At 45.0% G+C, this 19,585-nt stretch overlaps 1 protein-coding gene across 10 annotated transcripts in view; it reads right to left on the reverse strand.

Moving 5' to 3' along the window:
* Positions 1–19,585, reverse strand: part of NCKAP5 (NCK associated protein 5) — a 1,104,646-nt gene that overhangs the window by 887,507 nt on the left and 197,554 nt on the right. For 9 of the 10 annotated variants that reach the window (XM_082465765.1, XM_082465761.1, XM_082465763.1 and 6 more), the window contains exon 2: positions 14,219–14,348. In XM_082465765.1, the coding sequence (XP_082321891.1) occupies positions 14,219–14,287 (69 nt within the window). In that variant the 5' untranslated portion in view covers positions 14,288–14,348. Of the gene's footprint in view, positions 1–14,218; positions 14,349–19,047; positions 19,137–19,585 lie in introns of those variants that run through there. The other variant, XM_082465766.1, reaches the window with a different exon arrangement.

The raw sequence follows: 19,585 nt of genomic DNA on the forward strand, positions 1-19,585 counted from the left end.
AGCAAGTGAAGGCATGAGGCAAACAAAGGAGGCTCTGGGGCCCGGTCCTCCAGCCTGGGGCCCAAGAGCCAGCCGGCCCCTGTGCACAGGGGGTCATTGTACACTTGCTTGGAAGACTATGGGCACCTCTGGAAGCCTTTCGAATAAATGCCTGTTATAAATAGACATTGGCTGGGCTTCAAGGGTGACAGCAGTAGGCCAAAAGTTCCAGAAAAAATATAACGCTCCATATAAGAAGGTCTGGAGTACAGCTCATTAACAGGGGCCTACGGACCCAGCCACTGGAGGAAGAAGAAAGGAATCCAAGGTTTGGCCAGGCACAACCTGTGCTTAACACCTGGGTGAGCATTTCTGGCTGATAACATCATGGAGACACCATTCAGTTTTTAAACATCATATATGAATATATGCAAACCACACATTAAAAAAACATCTTTTCTGAATGCCCCCTTCCATCTGCAGACAAAGAAACTGCCATCTGGAGGCCCTGCATCAGCCAGCTCTGCATACTTTCGGCACAGAGGAGACCGCACGCCACCCACTGTGCCCTATGCTCTCCGTGAATCCTTTCCGTTCATGCTCCTAACATCCCTTCCAGGAGGTGATTAGCACCTCTGCCTACGGATGAGGGCACAGCGACTCAGAGGAGGTAGGCAGCATGGCCAAGCTCACACAGGCCAGGCTGAACTGGGCAGGTTGAGATTCCCATCCGGTGCAGACTGATTCTGCAGCCAGCCCATGCTCGTTCCACTACATTACACGGCCTCCGGTTCCACTGCACCCTTTAAAAGGAGTGCTCTGTACACGGGGGGCTCTGAGCGCGTGCTTCTTCCTGAAGCTGCCACTGCTGTGCATATTTCTGGTCAGCTGGAGTTTAGCAGGTAGGAGCTGCACCAGAGCCGGAACAGCAAGATCTTTCATTTGCATAGAGTCCTACCACCTCCAGAACAACCTGTTGTTCTTTTTTTTTTTTTTTTCAGTGCCAACGGTGACTTTATTATGCACATAAATTATGTGGAGTCACAGACTGGCTCTTTTCATCACTAATTAGTTTTTTTAATTGAAGTATAGTTAATTCACAATGTTGTGTTAGTTTCAAGTATACAGCAAACTGATCCAGTTATATATATATATATATACACATACATATATATGTATATATATGTATAAAATATATATTCTTTTTCAGATTCTTTTCCATTATAGGTTATTACAAGATATTGAGTATAGTTCCCTGTGCTGTACAGTAAATCCTTGTTGTTTACCTACTTTATATATAGCCGTGTGTATATGTTAATCCCAAACTCTTAATTATCCCTCTCCCCTCTTTCCCCTTTGGTAACCATAAGGTTGTTTTCTATGTCTGTAAGTCAATTACTGTTTTGTAAATAAGTTCATTTGTATCATTTTTTAGATTCCACTTATAAGTGAGATCACATGATATCTGTGTTTCTCTGTCTGACTTCACTTAACATGATAAGCTCTTGTTCTTTATTTTACTTTGCCCTCATGGCAACCCCACTATTGAGCACACAGAGATTCAGAGAGTTTCAAAGACTTGCTGAAGGCCACACATCTACTAAAGGGTTCACCTCAAGTTCAAGCCTACAGACTTCAAGTTCTAATGCAGTGATTAATCCACTATATCACCTGCCTTGTACTCCAGCCACCAGACAACACGTACATAGCCCTGCACCGGGCATTTTTATCAGGACCCTGGAAGAGAAGACCGTGCTCCTGGCCACATGGAACTTGTCTTCTGAAGGTGTGACATCATATTGTTCAGGTCAAACGAAGATGGCAAATCCGACTAGAAAGTAACAACAGGAACCCATCTCTAACAATATACAAATAATAAACTAGTCTGACTTAGGATAGCGTTATCTTCTCATACCAGAAATGTCAGAAGAGAGGGACTGAGGTGGGGCATATATTACACAGGATACATACACTGAATACATCCTGTCGGCCCCTACACACCCACTCTCCACCCTTCTCTACCCTGCTCTGGGCCCCAGATGCTCTGAGGGCCCCCTTTCTCTCTGGTTTCTAACTGGGTTCGACAAATGGGAAGTGCCAGCGGGAGCCTGGAGAGTGGGAGGGGACCACGGTGGGAGTTGTCACGTCCTGGTCCTGATCCCCTCCCTGTTGGTTGTCTGCATCCTTCCATCTAAGGTGACATCTCCTGCCAAGTGGCTCCCTCCCTATGGCCACATGGTTCTCTGGTCACCTCCTCGTTTTCCCTGCCCTTTCAGGCCTAGCATGGTAATGGCTCCCCGCTTGTTTCTAACCTCGGGTGCTGCACTATGGTCATGGAAGTTCCCTGCATCCCATCACCCCTTGGTAAAAAGGCTCTTTACTAAACTCTCCTCCATCATGTGGCTCAATGTGCCATCTGTTTCCTTCTAGAACCTCGAGGGATGTAGTAAGTAAGGAAACAAGATTGTTGATGAAACGTCTTTGTAGGCAAAACTACGGACACTTATTCAGGTCCTCCTAAGAGGATGACAAGCGCTAACTGTATGGTCAGGCCACTCAAGATGGCTGTTCTCTTGCTCTCTGTACATCCCCTGCTCGACCAGTGAGTACTTCACCTACACCCTGCTCACGTGACTGACCTTCCTGCATACTTGCGCCAGGCCCCAGCTAGCAACTGTTCTTATCAAAGGGGTGGTGAGGGGCGTGCCCCTCTACTAGTTTCCCTGGTAACTAATGAGCCCACATGACGTCAATTCCCCTATAACTGGTAATCTCCCCTCCCCACCCCAGGAGCTAAGACTTCCGCCATGCGTGCGCTGCACAGGGTAGGGTGTCGCTCCAGGGCCTTGCTTCAGACGTGTAAACTCCCCCATCCGTTAAACCACTGATGTCTCTGTTGCTGACTCCGGGCTCTTTCCTCGGTCTTGAAGCTGGGCAAGTGCAGGCCTTATAGGTCTGCGGGGTACAGCCCAACACTAACCATGTGCGTTAGCTACCCTCACTTACCCTCACTTCCTCCTTGCTGCATCTCGCCAAACAGGAATGAGATCAGATATTCTGTAGAACTGCAAACTTGGCCCAGGAGATCTCCAAATAGCTCCTCCCACCACCGTCTAGCTAGGATTCCATCCAGGGAGGAAGGAAGGACAGTCAGCTCTAGCTGCGTCCCAGTCGTATCTAGTCGGTGCCTTCAAGGACGTCAGCTCAGCGTTGTACCCACCCACGCCGATTGGTGCCAGCCTTCGAGGCCTCACCGTCTCCAGGGGTGGCAGGCCTCTGCCCACAGCTCTGCCTCACAGAAAGGCCAACAGCCCCTGAGCTTGCTTATTGCTGGCTCTGACAGATGGATCCCAGAATTCACTAGACCAAATGATTTTATTTCCCTCAACACATGCATGAGAGCAGTCAATGGATTAACTGTATTAGGAAACCTACCAAGCCGAAGACAACTGCTTCAGACTAAGAACCAAAAAGGTGCTGAAAGACAGAAGGCAAGCAAACCTCAGAGGCGTCTTTGGAAATGGACAATTATGATCCATTAAGCCTAGTTAAGGGACTGAAATTTATGAGGAGGAAACATCTGGAGCTGCCTGGAATGCAAAGGAACCAGAAGGAACCACTGTTTGGGCTTGTAGAGAGCAGCCCAGACAAATGGGATTCTGTGTTAGGTGAAAACTGCAAAATTCGTACACGAAAGGGACAGAGTCAAGGCGGTGCATCTGGTATTAAGTGAAGCGTTTTAATATGATGGCTCCTGGATTTGCTCTTGAAATATTAATTGAAATTGGGATGAATATGAGGACTGTCACATGAATAGAAAACTGGCAGGAATATCACAGACACTGGCTAAGCTGAGCCAAGTCAGTGGAACACGGCGATGCAACGGAAAGTAATGAAAACGCTGCCAAATTCATAGCCATGAGCCCTGTGGATGCTTAATAAATATTAATTGATAATAATGAACTAGAGTACAGGGTGGCAAATTAGTGTGAGACAGTTAAGCTGCTGAAATACAGCTAATATATATATAGTTGGTATAACACACACTGATAAATGAATGAGGAGAAAGGAAAATAAACGTGATTTATCTGTGAGGTGCATTTTGCCTGGCACCAGGATGTATCGCTAAGAGAATATTAATAGAAGGGTGGGGAGGGGTGGCTAGAGGGGACAAAAGGAAAGTTAAGATGATAATTCAGGATCACAACAGCACTTTCTTAGGGTCTCGGCAGTTCCTCCCAGGCGCCTTGGAGTTATATTGTTCTTTTAAGACACTGTGGCTTTCTCAATAAATTTCTGCTTCCAGGAACTCAGAGACACCATAGATTAACCTGGACCAATTTCCTAGAGGGGGATATGAAAGCTCTCCTCCTTGGGAAGTCCGCCCTGATCAATATAGCCAGAGAGAAACCTCTTCTTCCTAAATCCCATCACTCTTGTTGCTTGCACCACTGCACGCCTGCTGGTATTACTAAGATTTCTGTATATGTGATTAGATTTTTTAAGCTTTGTAAAGCAGAAACCATGCCTTGCGTTCTTAGCACTCACCCCACCGGGCTTCAAACCTAGCAGGTGCTCAATTCCTGTGCTGATCCATTAGAAACTCTGGAAAGGAAAGCAAGCACCTATCAGAGAGGATACTCAGCTACCTTTTGGGTTTGAGGATCTGCTTCTAAGGAGATCGATGAAAGCGCTACCTCTTGTTATGGACAAAGCACTCAAGAGTTCGCTGCGGCAACAACGATCCTAGGCTGCCAGAGGATGATGCAGAAAACTCAGTTGCCATGGAAACTTGTATGAGCTGATGACTCCCATTATTGAAAGATGGTGAGATACCAGGAGAATGACAAGCAGATCTCTGATCCCTAAAACAACACAGAACATGCTGAGCAAACGTCTTTGCTCATTTGTACTTATTTCTTCCGTAGAGGCAGTATTATTTCATCATCTACCCATAACACAGCATTTGCAAAGGCTTTCAAAATGTTTCCCGTTTTGATTTAGTGATCTCTGAGACGCTACGTAGGCACAGAGCTACCTCCGAGGCAGGCAGACGGCACTCATGGCAGCAGCTGAGCACAGGTGATGGAATCAGGTGCTGCTGAGATCCTGCTCTGTGACCCGGGCAAGGGATGCCATCTGTGTGCAGGTGCTATGGACCAGACTTGCTAGATTAATGGCAGGTGGGGCCACTTAACCATTCTTGAGTCAGATGTCTTTGAGAGTCTGATTATACCTGTGGACTTGCTCCCCAGAAAAATACACATATGCATATACACATAAAATCTAATATAATACATGTCAGAGAATTTAAACCTCTGCAATCTTCTCATAAATTTGCCCTATCAAGTACCTTGGGACTCAAGAGGGCCCAGATACCAAGTGAAAAGTCTCTGATGTATAATAATAAAAACTTTACACACACATTAGACTCATCCTGGGGCAAACCAGAAAAGCAGGGTGTCATCTAGTCTCCCAACCTTCCCAACCAGCACTCAGTGCCTTCTCCAGGTAGTTCCATCTTCCCCCATATCCAGTGTCTCCTGCTGGTGGGTGCTTGCCCATGAACGGCTTCTCACTGGTACATTCACTCACTCATTCATTCATTTCACGGAGTGTTTTCTACGCGTCAGACTTTAGGGATGCAAATGTGAGTATGGCAATGCTCTTGTCTTCAAGGAGCTTACAGCTCAGTTCGGTCAGGATTGACTGTGCTCCCCAGGGGACAATCAGCCGTGTCTGGAGACAATTTTGGTCATCGCAACTGAAGGAGGAGAGCTATCGGCATCTAGTAGGTAGAGTCCAGAGAGGCAGCTACACATCCTACAAAGCACAGGACAGCCACCACAGCAAAGAAATTCAGGCTCCAGAATGTCAGTAGTGCCTCGGTCGAGGTTCTACAGTAGACAGGCCTGTGCCCAAGTGGTAAGTGCAGAGATAAAGGTCAGCAGTGAGTATTACGGCAACTCAGGAAAGGACATTTCAATAAGAACTTGGGAAGATACCATTACGATGGCATTTCTGCCTGATTTTCAGGGACTAGAGAAAGGAAATAAGAAGGGAGAGAAGACTCATTCAGGGGGAGCCATCACCGTAATAAAGGCAGACCCTCCTTTGGGCAGCATCAGATGAAGGAGAACCGATTGCAGAGGGTGGGCAAACAAATGACATATTTTGGGAACCTCCTCATGGGAAATGATGCTGGCTCCCTAACCATCTCCATCAGCCAGTGGCCCAGTCAAAAGAAGGTACAGCCATTTGGTAGGATGATCACTCAAGTTATAAAGCCTGTTGCATACTGGGGGTGCTATATTTGGAGGTACCCCATCATTCACCAGTTCCTCCCTACTCTACTGCCATTCTAATCAATAATTCCACCTTGGCTTGTACATGTCACACCACAATCAGTCCTCATATGGCTAAAAACATTAAATTACAGATCTATGATGTTATATATATGTATATATCGTATTATACATGTATATATCACATTTATATATATATAATAAATTTTAATCTCTATAGAAGTTGGTTCCAAGACCTGGTTAATCTGAAAAAGCACAAGACGAGAAACTAAGCCTAGACCAAGTTTCGACACATGCATTTCTTATTCTTTATAACCCTCCCCCTCCAACCTCTGCCCCTTTGACAATTCTTTTGTCGAAATCAGGCTTCTGACATCAGGAGGCAGAGATATGGCAGATGTGCTAAAGGACATGTAAACCTCCAGCCCTGTTGAGGCTGGGGCTCTTTAAGGTTGGGAAGCATCATGTGAGGGGCTCCCAGTCACTGGTAGAAAAGGTTTTCTGCTTCCAAGCTGTACGGCACAGCGTAGTCTAGAGGTAGACACACCTGAGTTGAAATCCCAACTCTGTCACTCACTCCAATTCCCTTTGCAGTCCTATAGCCTTGAGGAAGTTGATGAGCTTATTAAGCTTCTGATTTCTCATTTGTAAACAGGAATAGTTAGAGTTCTTACCTTAAAGGGTTGTCCTGAGTATTAAATGACAGTTTCCACCTAAAGCATTGAGCGGAGTGCCTGGCACAGAGTAAGCCTCAAAAAATTGCCGCTATTATTACTAAGGGAAGGAAGCCCTCCTGGTCGACATTCGATGCATGATTCTCTGCCTGAACACTGTCTGCTAAGGTGGCTTCTGTGTTCGACTCAGCCAGCCCCACTGCTGACACACGCCAGGCCCACCACTTGGGCATATTCTACACCTTCTCCTCTGTCCTATTCTCCATTCATACTCCATTCTCAGCAGCAGCGTTGCTCAGATCTTTAATCTCCCTCCCAGCGTTGTTCTTGCTGGGTTCTGATCTCTTTCTGTTTGTCCGGAGCCCCTTTACAATGCTTAGCAACCAGGTGTTGTGGGCTGTGCCCACCTGGCCAAGCCTCCCCTGTCTTCCCCCAGCTCATCTGCCCCACATCTATCCATAGTCCCCAAGGATCTGTGCTGCTGGAGGGCAGCTGGACAGGGCATTTCTCCAGCGTTCTCTTGACCTGCCATGATGGGCTCAGCTAGGCTGGTGGGCAGATTCGCTGGGTAACTATCCATATAAGGTTCTTACACTTCTTAAACTCTACCACTGCCCACTTTCAAGGGGAACAGTCAAAGATCCAGCATGCCACTTTAGAAAGGTTACGAGCCCAGACCGAAGCCGGCCTGTTCTCCACGGTTGCTTTTTCCTTCAAAAGAGGCCTTGGTTGGATCCTCAGGCATCACCACACCTTCCAGCATCTGGCTCTGGTGCATGGTGTGTCCTTAGGACATCTAGGAGACGGCTAAGAGAACTGTCCTTTTTTTAGGGGGAATGAAGCAGTCGGGAAATAAAAAGCTCGCTCTCATTCCTTGACCCTCCTCCACCTGATGCTCACTTGGGAAATCTCAAACAAATCTTGACATCAGAGAACAAACGTCAGGCTTCCCAGAGGGCAGCTTGGTCTTTGCCCAGTGGTCAGAGGCACTGAGGAAACCCTACTTTATATATGCTTCCTTTAGGAGAAGGGATCAAGGGTAGCTGGGATTTGAGTAGCTAGAAACCTCCTCCAGCAAGCTGGTAGTTTCTGCACAGCACCCCTCTGGCGGAGGGTAGTCTGACTGTAGCACCAGCAAAGCAGGGGTAGCTACAGAAATGCCTGGAGCACGTACAACATGCAGATATTCTCCTGAGTGCTCACAATCCAACGGCTGCTGTGAACAACACGAACCGTGCCCGTACTTCGCGTTCAGAAGAAGTCTCAGTGAGTGCTTTCTAAAACCTGTAGAGCTTTCTAAAACCCTTCTAAAACCTTCTAAAACCTTTCCCTTTCCTCAACTTCTTGAGGACCTGCATCTTTGCATGACAGCCTCAACCCGCCTCTTTGCCTGCCTCGGGGTACTACCTGTCCTGAGGGTAAACACAAATCACTACTCAGAAAGTGGGCACTCAGGAAAAGCCAACCTGGACCCTCAAGCTCCCCATTTCTCTAACGCGTGCAGATAGCCTTCAGAATCCAGCCCGCTGCTGTCTTTGTAAATAAAGTTTTATTGGCACATAAGCCCCACCCACTGATCCCTGTCTTGTGTGTGTCTGCTCTGCGCTACAACCATGGAGTTGAGTTGTCGTGACTGCTCCTTGAGACTGCAAAGCCTCAACTGTTCACTCTGTGGCCTTTTACAGAGTTTGCTGACCCCAGTCACTAAACAGGGTGGCGGGGTCGGGGGGGAACGGAATAACTGAAGATAAAACAACAGAAATTTAAATTTGCATGTCAGTCAGGGCTCTGTGCGTGTGTGTGTGTAAATAAAGAGATGTATTATGAGAGAATGTTCTTGTGATTACGGAGGCTGAGAAGTCCCATAGCTGTCTGGGAGCTGGAGGCCCAGGAAAGCTGGTGGTGTAGTTGACTCCAAACCCCAAGGCCTGGGAACCAGGGAGCCAATGATACAGGTCTGAGTCCAAAGGCCTGAGAACCAGAAGCACCCACGTCTGAGGACTGAAGAAGGTGGATGTCCCAGCTCACGCAGAGAGCAAATTCGCCCATCCTCTGCCTTTTTTGTTCTATGCAGGCCTTCAACAGATCAGATACCCACCCACACTGGTTAAGGGAGTCTTCTTTGTTCAGCCTACCAATGCAAATGCTAATCTCTTCTGGAAGCATCCGCACAGACACACCCAGAAATAATGTTTCACCAGCTATCTGGGTATCCCTTAGTCCAGTTGAGTTGACATATAAAATTAACCATCACAATTTGATATAAGGAAGAAGTTTTCCTGGGAAAAAAATAATTCAGCAATGAAATGAGTTGTCACCAAGGGGTTTAGGACAATCTCCTTGGGTTGCCTTTCTTCTCTCTTTTTTTTTTAATTTATTTTTATTATTTGGCCGTGCCATGCAGCATATGGGATCTTAGTTCCCCAACCAGGGATTGAACAGGTGCCCCACGCACTGGAAGCGTGGAGTCTTAACCACTGGACCCCCAGGGAAGTCCGTCTTTCTTCTCTTCTATCCCAATCCTCACCTACCGAATCCTCACCACTGCTTCGAAGCACAGATCTAACAACAGCTACTGCATGGTGTCTCCTTACATCCCCCCAGAATGATCTCAAGTCCTGTCACTGTCAAAGTCACACCTGTGTATCTTCTCCATGTTATGTTATTTTCCCTACTTATTAGATCAGCTTCTACAAATAACCTGTACACACTTTGAGAAGGAGTATTTCCTCATATCAGTCAGGGTCACCCTGCAGGAAAAAAGATGACACACTCAAACCATTTAATTGAGGAGATTTTGGTAAAGGAACTATTGATTAAAGCGTGGGTAGACCTAAAGCAAACCAACATGAGATGGGCTGGCAACACCCAGGAGTCATTACTACCAAAAAGCCTGAAGGGGCCTGGGGAGAGAGAAGGTGCCGGAACACAGAGAGCTGTGGCTGTAACTGCAGCTAAAGTTGTGGGAGAGAGTTGCCCAACGAACGCTGTGGCCCTAGGGAAATCAGTCCAGTCCCTGTGGTCCACAGCGAGGCAGGGAGAGAGCAGGAAAACAATGACCTCGACTTCTCTTTCCTCCCAACCTGTGATGCCCTTCTAGGTCATCCCATTGGCCAAACTCAGTGAGATGTCAGAAGGCCAGGGATTCTTTTAACAAGGTCCACGTGGTACCTTCTCCAGGGGTGCCCAGCCAGGTAGAGAAGGATGGACTGGATCTGGAGGGGGAAATGGCAACTCTCCAGCACATCCCATGGCTACTAAAGCATCGTAAATATAAAGCAGGTTTTCAGTGACGTTTGTTGATCGACAGAGTTAATGGGAGCCTGTGGAAGGCCTAATTACTCGAACGATTTGGATGCCAGCCATCCAGAGGCTGAAGGATGAATTGAAGGACCTGCGAGAGGGCTTCCCTGCTGCCACGAGTCTATCAAAACTGCACTCTGTCACATGTGAGGACCTAGTACGGCCACCGTTTTGTCTTCCTTTCAGTGGGGGAGAAAAGATTGGGGTACCACATGGAATACATCACTCATGAGAGAAACTGTTAACGCCTATCTGTGCTTAAAAGCAAAAGGTATTTTCCCCCCAAATTAAAAGAGAATCTTTGTTCTTGAAATGTGAGCTGGAAAAACGTTCACTCCCTGGCCTGCTCAGCAGCTAAATGCTACCACAGCTACAAGCGTCAGATAGCTACACACGCAGCCTATTTGCAGGGATGATTCCTGAAAATAAAAAAGCAGTGTGAAATGCTGACTTTTTCTGATCAAAAAGCATCCTGGGGTGGGCTGAAGAGTTTTGGGTCAGGAAGAGGCCCCAATTTCTGGGGTGATTTTTATTGTCATCAGAGAGAAGACTGTACTTTCCATGAACACGTGGCTCCTTGGCATACTCCTACCGGGAGAGGCCAACGTGTCGTCGCTTGTCTTTCTCTCGGCGTCTTTACCCCTCACATGGAAACATATTTTTCATTTCAGTTTCACTTCCCCTGTCACGTTCGTCTTTAAAAGGATGATTCATCAAGTCAAAAATCAGCAACATCAAAGAATACTTTAGCGTTACTGGGGTGCACGCATGCCCAGACACACACACACACACACACACACACACTCTCTCTCTCTCTCTCTCTCTCAAACCCTCCCATGTGTCACATCCTGAAAGCAAAATTGTGACTAAGGACCTCAAACTCACATCCCCCAGTTGGAGCTTTTTTTCAGTATTTGGACTGTGAGATTTTTTTATTCTGTGGTTCCTCCAGCATAAAATTTTTAAGACTGTTGCAGGGGAGCTGCTCAACACTTCAGGATTTGATTATGTCAAATAAAAAGTGTAATGAAGTTAATAGTGCCTTATTCTTGCAGTACATTCTAAGGAATTTTTTGCCTGCAAAATCTGAAAGTGGAAATTACCTCTGAGCCCTCTGACTCTCAAAAAGATGGGTCATAACGATTACAGCAGTGGAATGTCAAGACTTAAGAGTTTAGTATGTTTCTCTTTCCTCTGCTCAGTTTTCCAGAGGATCTTCTCTTACTGGATTATTATTAGAGAATGAAAGACAAAGAACTGAAGTGACAGGTCTCACGTCTACTCTTGGTTGTATCCTACTTGTGCAGCCTCAGGAAAAGCGTTTAAACTTGCTGATTATTAACTACTTTTTCTGCAGAGTGAGGGGACTGGATAACCCATTCCCAATTTGGATTCTACGATTTAAAAATAACATAGAATAGAAAAATAAATAAATAAAATAAAAAATAAAACTAACATAGGATAGAATAATAAAATTTTTAAAAAATGACTTGGGAATGAAGAGTGCGTGATGTGATGCCAGGTGTTTCTTTCTCTTTTTTTTTCCTTGTATTTCCCAGCAACCCTGATCTAGAATCATCTCTGTGTGCTTCTTGCCTAGTTATTTGTGCGGTTTCGGCACAGAGCCAAAGAGGAGGACAAGGTCTTGGGTTCAAGTCCTTTACAGGCCAGTCAGCTTTGATCTCTTCCCCCATTTGTGTCTGTCTCTCTGACAGTCAAAATAAAATTCACTAGGGTCTTTCAATGGGTCTTACACCCTAAAAACCAATCCTCTTGCTGTCATTGCCCCAGTAGTGGCATCTTATGTGAGGGAAGAACATAACGGTAAAACAGAAGGCAAAATCACAGTCACATGGCCTACCCTGTATAATGATGAATAGCATTCAAGAATCCCTGTACCTTGGGCCACATAGTCATAGGAGAACGAATTATTTTTCAGCATTTTCCCAACAGGCACATGCAGATGCCACATTCAATCTGCCTCTAGTAAACAAGGAAGACATTTCACTAGTGTAAAAACTCTCCTAGGCATCATTTGGGGAGATTTAACAGGATGACGTTTCTCAGCTGGTATCAAGCAACACGTTCTCCTTTTCCCAACGTTCTTTTATGCTGTAAGTCAAGAAACAGATCCACAGTCCCCACAAGACTCAGGCTAGAGCCACATGCCAATGGGAACGCAAGCTTGCTTTGGGATTTTTCAGCCAGCACAGGTAATACGACGGCTTTGATTTATGCCCACAGTCAAGTCTGTCCCTATGGAAAATTTAAACATGGCAAAAATTTCATTGAATCTCCTTCTCTGATTTTCAGATGCCCAGTGCCCTCGTGATAATCCACGTCCCCTCCCCTCCTTGCCCCAGCCCAGCCTTGCATGCTGGCACTCTCTGCTCTGCATCCTTTTCTTTAACAACCCCCTCAACAAAATTCTGCTCATCTGTCTGACATCTGGGAATGATCCAAGACCTTTCATTAATGAGTGCTACTGTGAATGATTAAAAGACAATAGCTTAGCATGCTTGCTTTCATAGGGTCTTTGTATCTTCTCTGGGACCTAAGGCCAAATTGGGGGCTTTAGGGGTTAATCAGCAAGGATGATACTTCTGGGTTAAGAGAACCTTTCTTGGGCTGCTCCTACTATATATATACTACATGAGTGCCTAGCTAGGCATAAGACAGACCTTACTGGCAGGTTGATATGTAAGAAGTGTTTCCTTTGGCAAAGAAAAAAAGGAGAGGCTGAGAAATTATCTTTTTATACTAAGTTTCCCTAGAAGTTGCAAAGGGTATAGACATATAAACACACACACACACACACACACACACACACACACACTATTTTCACTGCACTGTACCTGGAGACAGAAAGACCTCAGAACTGAGAAGAGGGCATGCAGACTGGGAGGAGAACTTAAAATCCTAGAAGAGCTCTTAGCCTCTGAAGGTATGCTGCTCGGTGCAGAGCTCACAGAGACACAGAAGAGCTAGACACAAAAGTTAAATGCGACTCTTTTCTCAATTCCCAGAAACTCACATTTACGAACAGTTTGTGACGTGAAGCCTCAGCAGTCACAGGGTAAATAGCTAATCTAGACACCGACAGAGCAAGACCTACAGCAGCAGAATTGGAAAAGGGCAACTAATAAATCAACAAATATTTTATTGGATACCTACTCTGACCCCAACTCCAGGCCAGAAGCTGGGAGGACAGAAATGAATAAAGCACATCCCTAAATGTCACGCCAAAGAAGGTACTAAGCTACATTTCTACTTGAGTAGATGACCAAAAGAGTAAGGAATGACTTGCTTCATTTGATTTCTTACTCTGTTCAGATGTATCATTGCCTCCCCAAACATCTCAGCTCAGACTGTGAAAGAACGGCCAACCTTCAGAAATCAGTGACTTAGTCTATTTCCCTGGACTAACCAGATTCTCATACACGAGAGCAAACCCAACCAAATTGTTAAGAATGACGCTCATCAGTATTCAGACTTTTAGAAAGAAAGTTTATGGACCATTGAACAAATTTACATACCCAAGATCTCAGAGATTTTCTTCGCTCTTCAGTATTTGAAGCTCTACTGCATTCTTGTTCAACTTACCCCCAGAGTTAAGATAAATGGGTGATAGAACAACTATATACTAGCTTGGCATTTGGTATCAGCTGTACAGTAGTGTTTTTGTATGGGTTAAAGTTTACTTCAGCTGGAATTAATGTAATTATATATAATGCTGACAGATTATGACATTTGCCTATTAGGACACTATACAAACATTCCAATAGTTTGCTGGCTTTTGACTTTGTAAAAAATAAGTGAAACAAATATCCCAGGAGATATTGCTAATGGGGTAACTGGAATAGAGGTTTTGAAAGCACAGGGTTTAGGAAATCACAGTCAAAGAATAATGCATTTTAAGCCAAAACATATAGTGGTAAATGAATATTTAGTACTTACCACAAGACTGCTATCTAGAGACAGTCTTTTTCCAAAGTCCCTTTTCTCAAGCTGTCTCTTTCCCTCCATGAGTGAAGTTATTTATTTTCCTTTGTGATTTATAAGAATTCCCCTTCTGTTTCCAGGGTCACTGCAAAAAGTGAACATGTGTTTTACTATCCGAGCGAACAGTGTTTAGACCCCTGTTGTTCACTTTCTAACCAGGAGCAAGTGTTGAAGCCAAAAATACCCAGACCCAAATCATAAGTTTAGAACTGGCCTCCCTAGACTCCAAAACCCTCTCCCGCTGCCAAGGTCAGAGTCGTCTTTACGGAGGCCCCTGTGTTTTCACAGGTTTTACTAATGGAGTTGTGGAATGGGTTTGCAGGTCTACTCAGCTGACTGTGGAAAAAAGCAAACAGTCAGTTTCATGCCACACTTGCTTCACACCCGTCCTCTCTCTATCCGCCAGCATCATTCTTTTGCTGTGCCCAGGGATGCGGTCTGCAGATTCCATGAGAGCAAATGGACAAAGCCATGCTCCATATCCAAGAGCTGTTGAGTCCAAGGCCCAGGAAGAGGAGACTGAAACATGAACATTACTGTCAATATTTAATTTAAAAATACTTAATTTAAACCTATTTAAGGAACATTACAAGAGACATTTGCTTTGGGAAAGGTTGAATCAGCATGAATGGTCATGGCATCATTATCGTGAGTAAGTATTTGAACACCCACTGCATTTCACCAAATCAGATAGAGTTAATCCCTGCACTCCACTGAGATTGCTTGCTCAGGAATGACTCGGTATTCTGGTTAGTAAGGAGGCATTAGATGTATTAAACACTAGCTTCCAGTTTTCACCAAGATGTAAAGTGCTTGAAATGAAAGAAATAGGTTTGAACCCAGACTTTCCTACCCATCAGCCAAGTGACCTTGGACAAGTCATTTAGGCTCTCTGAAGCTCATCTTCCTCCACTGCAAAAACAGATAACAAATGGCCATCAAACGATATATATAAAAATGGTTTAAAGGCAATAAATGACAACTTACATTTAAGTTCTAATTATGCACGGATAACATTAAAAACCAGTTAACCTTAAATACAAGTCGACATAATTTAATATGCCCTTGATGACTCAGAATTTTGATGACTCAGGCACTTTGAGGTACAGAAATTGCTCATAATTCGCAAAAAACACATTTTATATCAGCCATTGAACTGCTGACATAGAAGAGCTGAGCTTAATAAAATGCTATACCAATCAGTTTCTGACACAATTGAGAAGAAATATTTTTTAGAATTATTTCAACTGCTCCAAGTTTAACGAGGATGCAATAGACGCGACCTCACAGCCCATACACAGAATGTGGCCTCTTTCTCTTGGTTTCCCCTACCTGGAAGAGGGTTGAGACAGCTGTGCCCCAGGCAGGGTTTGCCCACGTTATAGTCAGTTGTAGGAAACTGACGGGCTTCTTTTCCATTTTAATCATTCCATCTCTCACTTTCAGGAATACTCATTTTAATTCATTACTGGTCCACTCAGAAACTCCACTCTGACTTCAGGATAAAATCCAAATTTTTCAACATCATGTTCAAGGTCTAATTCCTGCGAACCAGTCTTTTACAATCTCCAAACACACAAAGAACGTACCCGAAACCACACTTCGGATCATACCTCCATTTGGTCTAATCCTCCCCTTGCCCCAGTGCCTGGCTCAGATCCCTGATCCTTCCCAAAACCTTCTGCATCACTCCATTTGGCAACGATTCCTTTCCCTCCCAAGGTTCATAGAAGTCCTTAGGGACCTTAGTAATCACCTTCATCACCTGGGGCAGTTCTTTAACTATAGTCAGTTCTTAATATCTGCTTGTTGGTAGGGCCTAAGAGTTAAAAACCAACAAAGCACTGGCAGCAATTGTCAGAAGAAAGTTAGTTCTATGCTAATAGTATAGGCCAAACGATTAGTTAACTGAAATTTATTTGGGGGCTGTCTTTCGTGCTTTCAGCTGTTCCCACCCACTTTGCGGCCCCCTTCTCATCCCAGGGACTCTATACTTTGGTGGCTCAGAATACTCTCTGTGATGATCAATCCAGCTACAGAGACTACTCAGGCCCTGAGATTCCCCTGTCCAACAAAAGCATGCCCTCCTGAGTCTTATATTCCCAAGAGCCTTGGGGTTTAATAGATCACAATAGATGATACTTTGGCATTTAGCTCATGTTTATTAAGTGCCTAATGAATGGAGGACTCAGTACTTTGATGCTGGTGACACAGCACGTAAATAGAGAACAAGCCCCCGCCTCTGTGGAGATTACATTCTAGTGGGAGGATACAGAAAACAAATAAGCAAACAACTCCAAACCACGATCGGTACCTGCTATGAAGGAAACAACCCCCCATGACTGGTGTAACCGAGGGTCAAGTGTGTGAAAAGGGAAGCAAAGTTTAGACAGAATGGTAAGGGTATGAGCTGCCATATAAAAACATGGGTAGAGAGCAGTCCAGGGCTTCCCTGGTGGTGCAGTGGTTAAGAATCCGCCTGCCAGTGCAGGGGACACGGGTTCGAGCCCTGGTCCGGGAAGATCCCACACACCACGGAGCAACTAAGCCCACGTGCTACACCTACTGAGCCTGCGCTCTAGAGCCCACATGCTGCAACTACTGAGCCCACACGCCACAACCACTGAGGTTCCCGCACTCTAGGGCCCACGTGCTACAACTACTGAAGCCCACGCACCTAGAGCCCGTGCTCTGCAACAAGAGAAACCACCGCAATGAGAAACCTGCGCTCCGCAACGAACAGTAGCCTCCACTCGCCAAAGCCCACGCGCAGCAACAAAGACCCAACGGAGCCAAAAAAAAAAAAAAGCATTCCAAAGTAGAGGGGCCAGTCTTCCTGCTGGGAAGGAGCTGGTAAAGAGGTTTGTGTGCCCTAAAGCAAACTAGGAAGAGAATGTGTGAAAAAAGTTCTGAGATTTAAGTAACAACTAGTTCTCACAGGGTCTTATAGGCCAAGGTGACTTGTTTGTTCTAAACACAATGGTTAATCTTCAGGTTTGATTCTCTACTTCACTCCTTACTTGCTCTGTAATAAGCTGATGAAGCTGTCATTGGGAAATGGAGATCCTTTTGACAGTTCTTGAACAGGCTAGTCTGCTACATGGAAGGCTGATTGAACAGCTTAACCTGGTCAATTTCTTTTCACGTTTTATGATGCTAATTATATAGGCAAAGATTGACATTCAAAACATTTAGCAACTGATACGGCATAGGTATTGACTGATCAGAAGGGCACAGTGAAAGGCAATAAGCAGTACAGCTATAGCAGTACATCCTGGCCAATTATCAGCCTAAGTATATGTACTACCTCTACCCCAAGAACTTGAAAATTTGTGAATTAAACCATAAAACGAGCATGGAAAGGATCAAAGTAAGTTATCCAAAAGGATCAAAGCAAGGCCACCCAAAAGAAACAAATGGCAACCAGGTTGTGTCAGTATGAAAAGAGGAGGGGCCCACAAAGGAAAAGTCAGGAAGGCTCATACACTCTGCCTCCAGCACCATGGGGGAAGAGAGTGCCCTCATGTACATAAACCCAACAAGGACTGCAGGTCTAGAGGAAAAATGAGTGTCAGCCCCCAAAGACACTTCGGTATGACACTGGTCATTTGTATTATCCAACAAACTCCCTTGCTCAGAGACCACTGTCATGAAACAACCTCCTAATTTTATTTGATTCCCATGTAGTTTTACTTATTGAAGAAGAATGTGTTGACCAGCAAATATAAGTAGGCAATCTTTTGGAGAGGTGCATTTTTAGTAAAAATTTGCAATTTGACATCCAACTGTTTATATTCATCATTTATGTATTTGCTTAGTATATGAGTCAGCTTGTGTGGTCATAACAGAATACCACAGACTGGGTGGCTTAAACAATAGACATTTATTTTCTCACAGTTCTGGAGGCTGGAAGTTCAAGCAAGATCAAGGTGCTGGCAGGGTTGGTTTCTGGTGAGGCATCTCTCCTTAACTTGCATTTGCCTGCCTTCTCTGTGTATCCTCACATGGCCTTTTCCTTTGCACACATGCCTCCGGTGTCTCTTCCTTTTCTTATTAGGACACCAGTCTGATTGAATGAGACCCATACTCTTATGATTTCATTTAACCTTAATTATCTCCTAAAAGATAATTATTAGGACACCAGTCTGATTGAATGAGACCCATACTCTTATGATTTCATTTAACCTTAATTATCTCCTAAAAGGCCCTATCTCCAAATACAGGCACATTGGGGGTTAGGGCTTCAACATATGAATTTGGGTGGGGGGGATACATTTCAATCCATAAGAGTTAGTTTCAGTCAGATTTCAAAGCCTGGTCACATCTCAGTGTACCGAGTCACAAAAACTCTGGGTGTCAGTGGCTACTCCCAGACCCCCTCCCTCTCCACTGGTTATTGGACTGTGGATTTCACTACCACCACCGTCCACATCCGCCTAGCCCTGCTATAACTTCTCCCTGTTGCAGGTCTAGAGGTGCAAACTACATTATCAAGACTTCTTAGTCGGTTGGTCAAGTTGGATTCTGCCAATAGGAGGCTGTGAGAAATCAGAAGGCAACAGGAAGGGAGAAGCCATTCTGCTTCCAGCTCCAGATGCGCAGGATCAAAAGCAGGGGCTACAGGCTCCGGTAACTTCCGTGATTCCTCCAACCACTCATCCTAAGAAAGGGCAGTAGCAGTTTCCCAATCTTTGAGTACCACCACCTATGCCTTCTGCCCCTCCAGCCCTTCCAACAGCTTCATAACCAATTCCTCACATTAAATCCCTCTCTGCTTGAAATACCTGGAGTAGTTTCTCTTTTCCAGGTTGGACCATGATTGAGGCGCACGCCATAGAGATTCCTTTGGACAGACAGCCAGCCTTCCTTGGGCTGGCTGGTGCCAATTTTTAGATTAAAAATTCTACTAGGCACTTAGCTCCTGGAGGACAGGAACACTATTTTCTATTCTATGTTCTCCAGGGTAGTATTATAATGCCTGGTGCATAGCAACATGGCAGACGCTCAATGAGCATTTGCTGTTTGCATGAATAAATGAATGCCTGAATGTTTACAGCTGTCTTCATGAATATATAAAGAGCTGAGCAGCAATATAACCTTGCTAAAGCAAAGAAAGGCCATGCACATTTATAACACAGACATTACTTTCTGAGACAAACACACAGACATACCCAAGCCTCAAAGAAAACATTTTAGCATGATTTTTAAACCACTGTCAACCTGAACATTACTCCTTGGGCCCTGCCTGCACTTACAAAGCACCATGATCCAGTGGTGTTCATGTCTTTCCTATGGCTTCTCACAACTCTGGTTATAAAGAGC

The sequence above is a fragment of the Balaenoptera physalus genome, assembly GCF_965194825.1.
Source record: "Balaenoptera physalus genome assembly, chromosome: 6".
Lineage (NCBI taxonomy): Eukaryota > Metazoa > Chordata > Mammalia > Artiodactyla > Balaenopteridae > Balaenoptera > Balaenoptera physalus.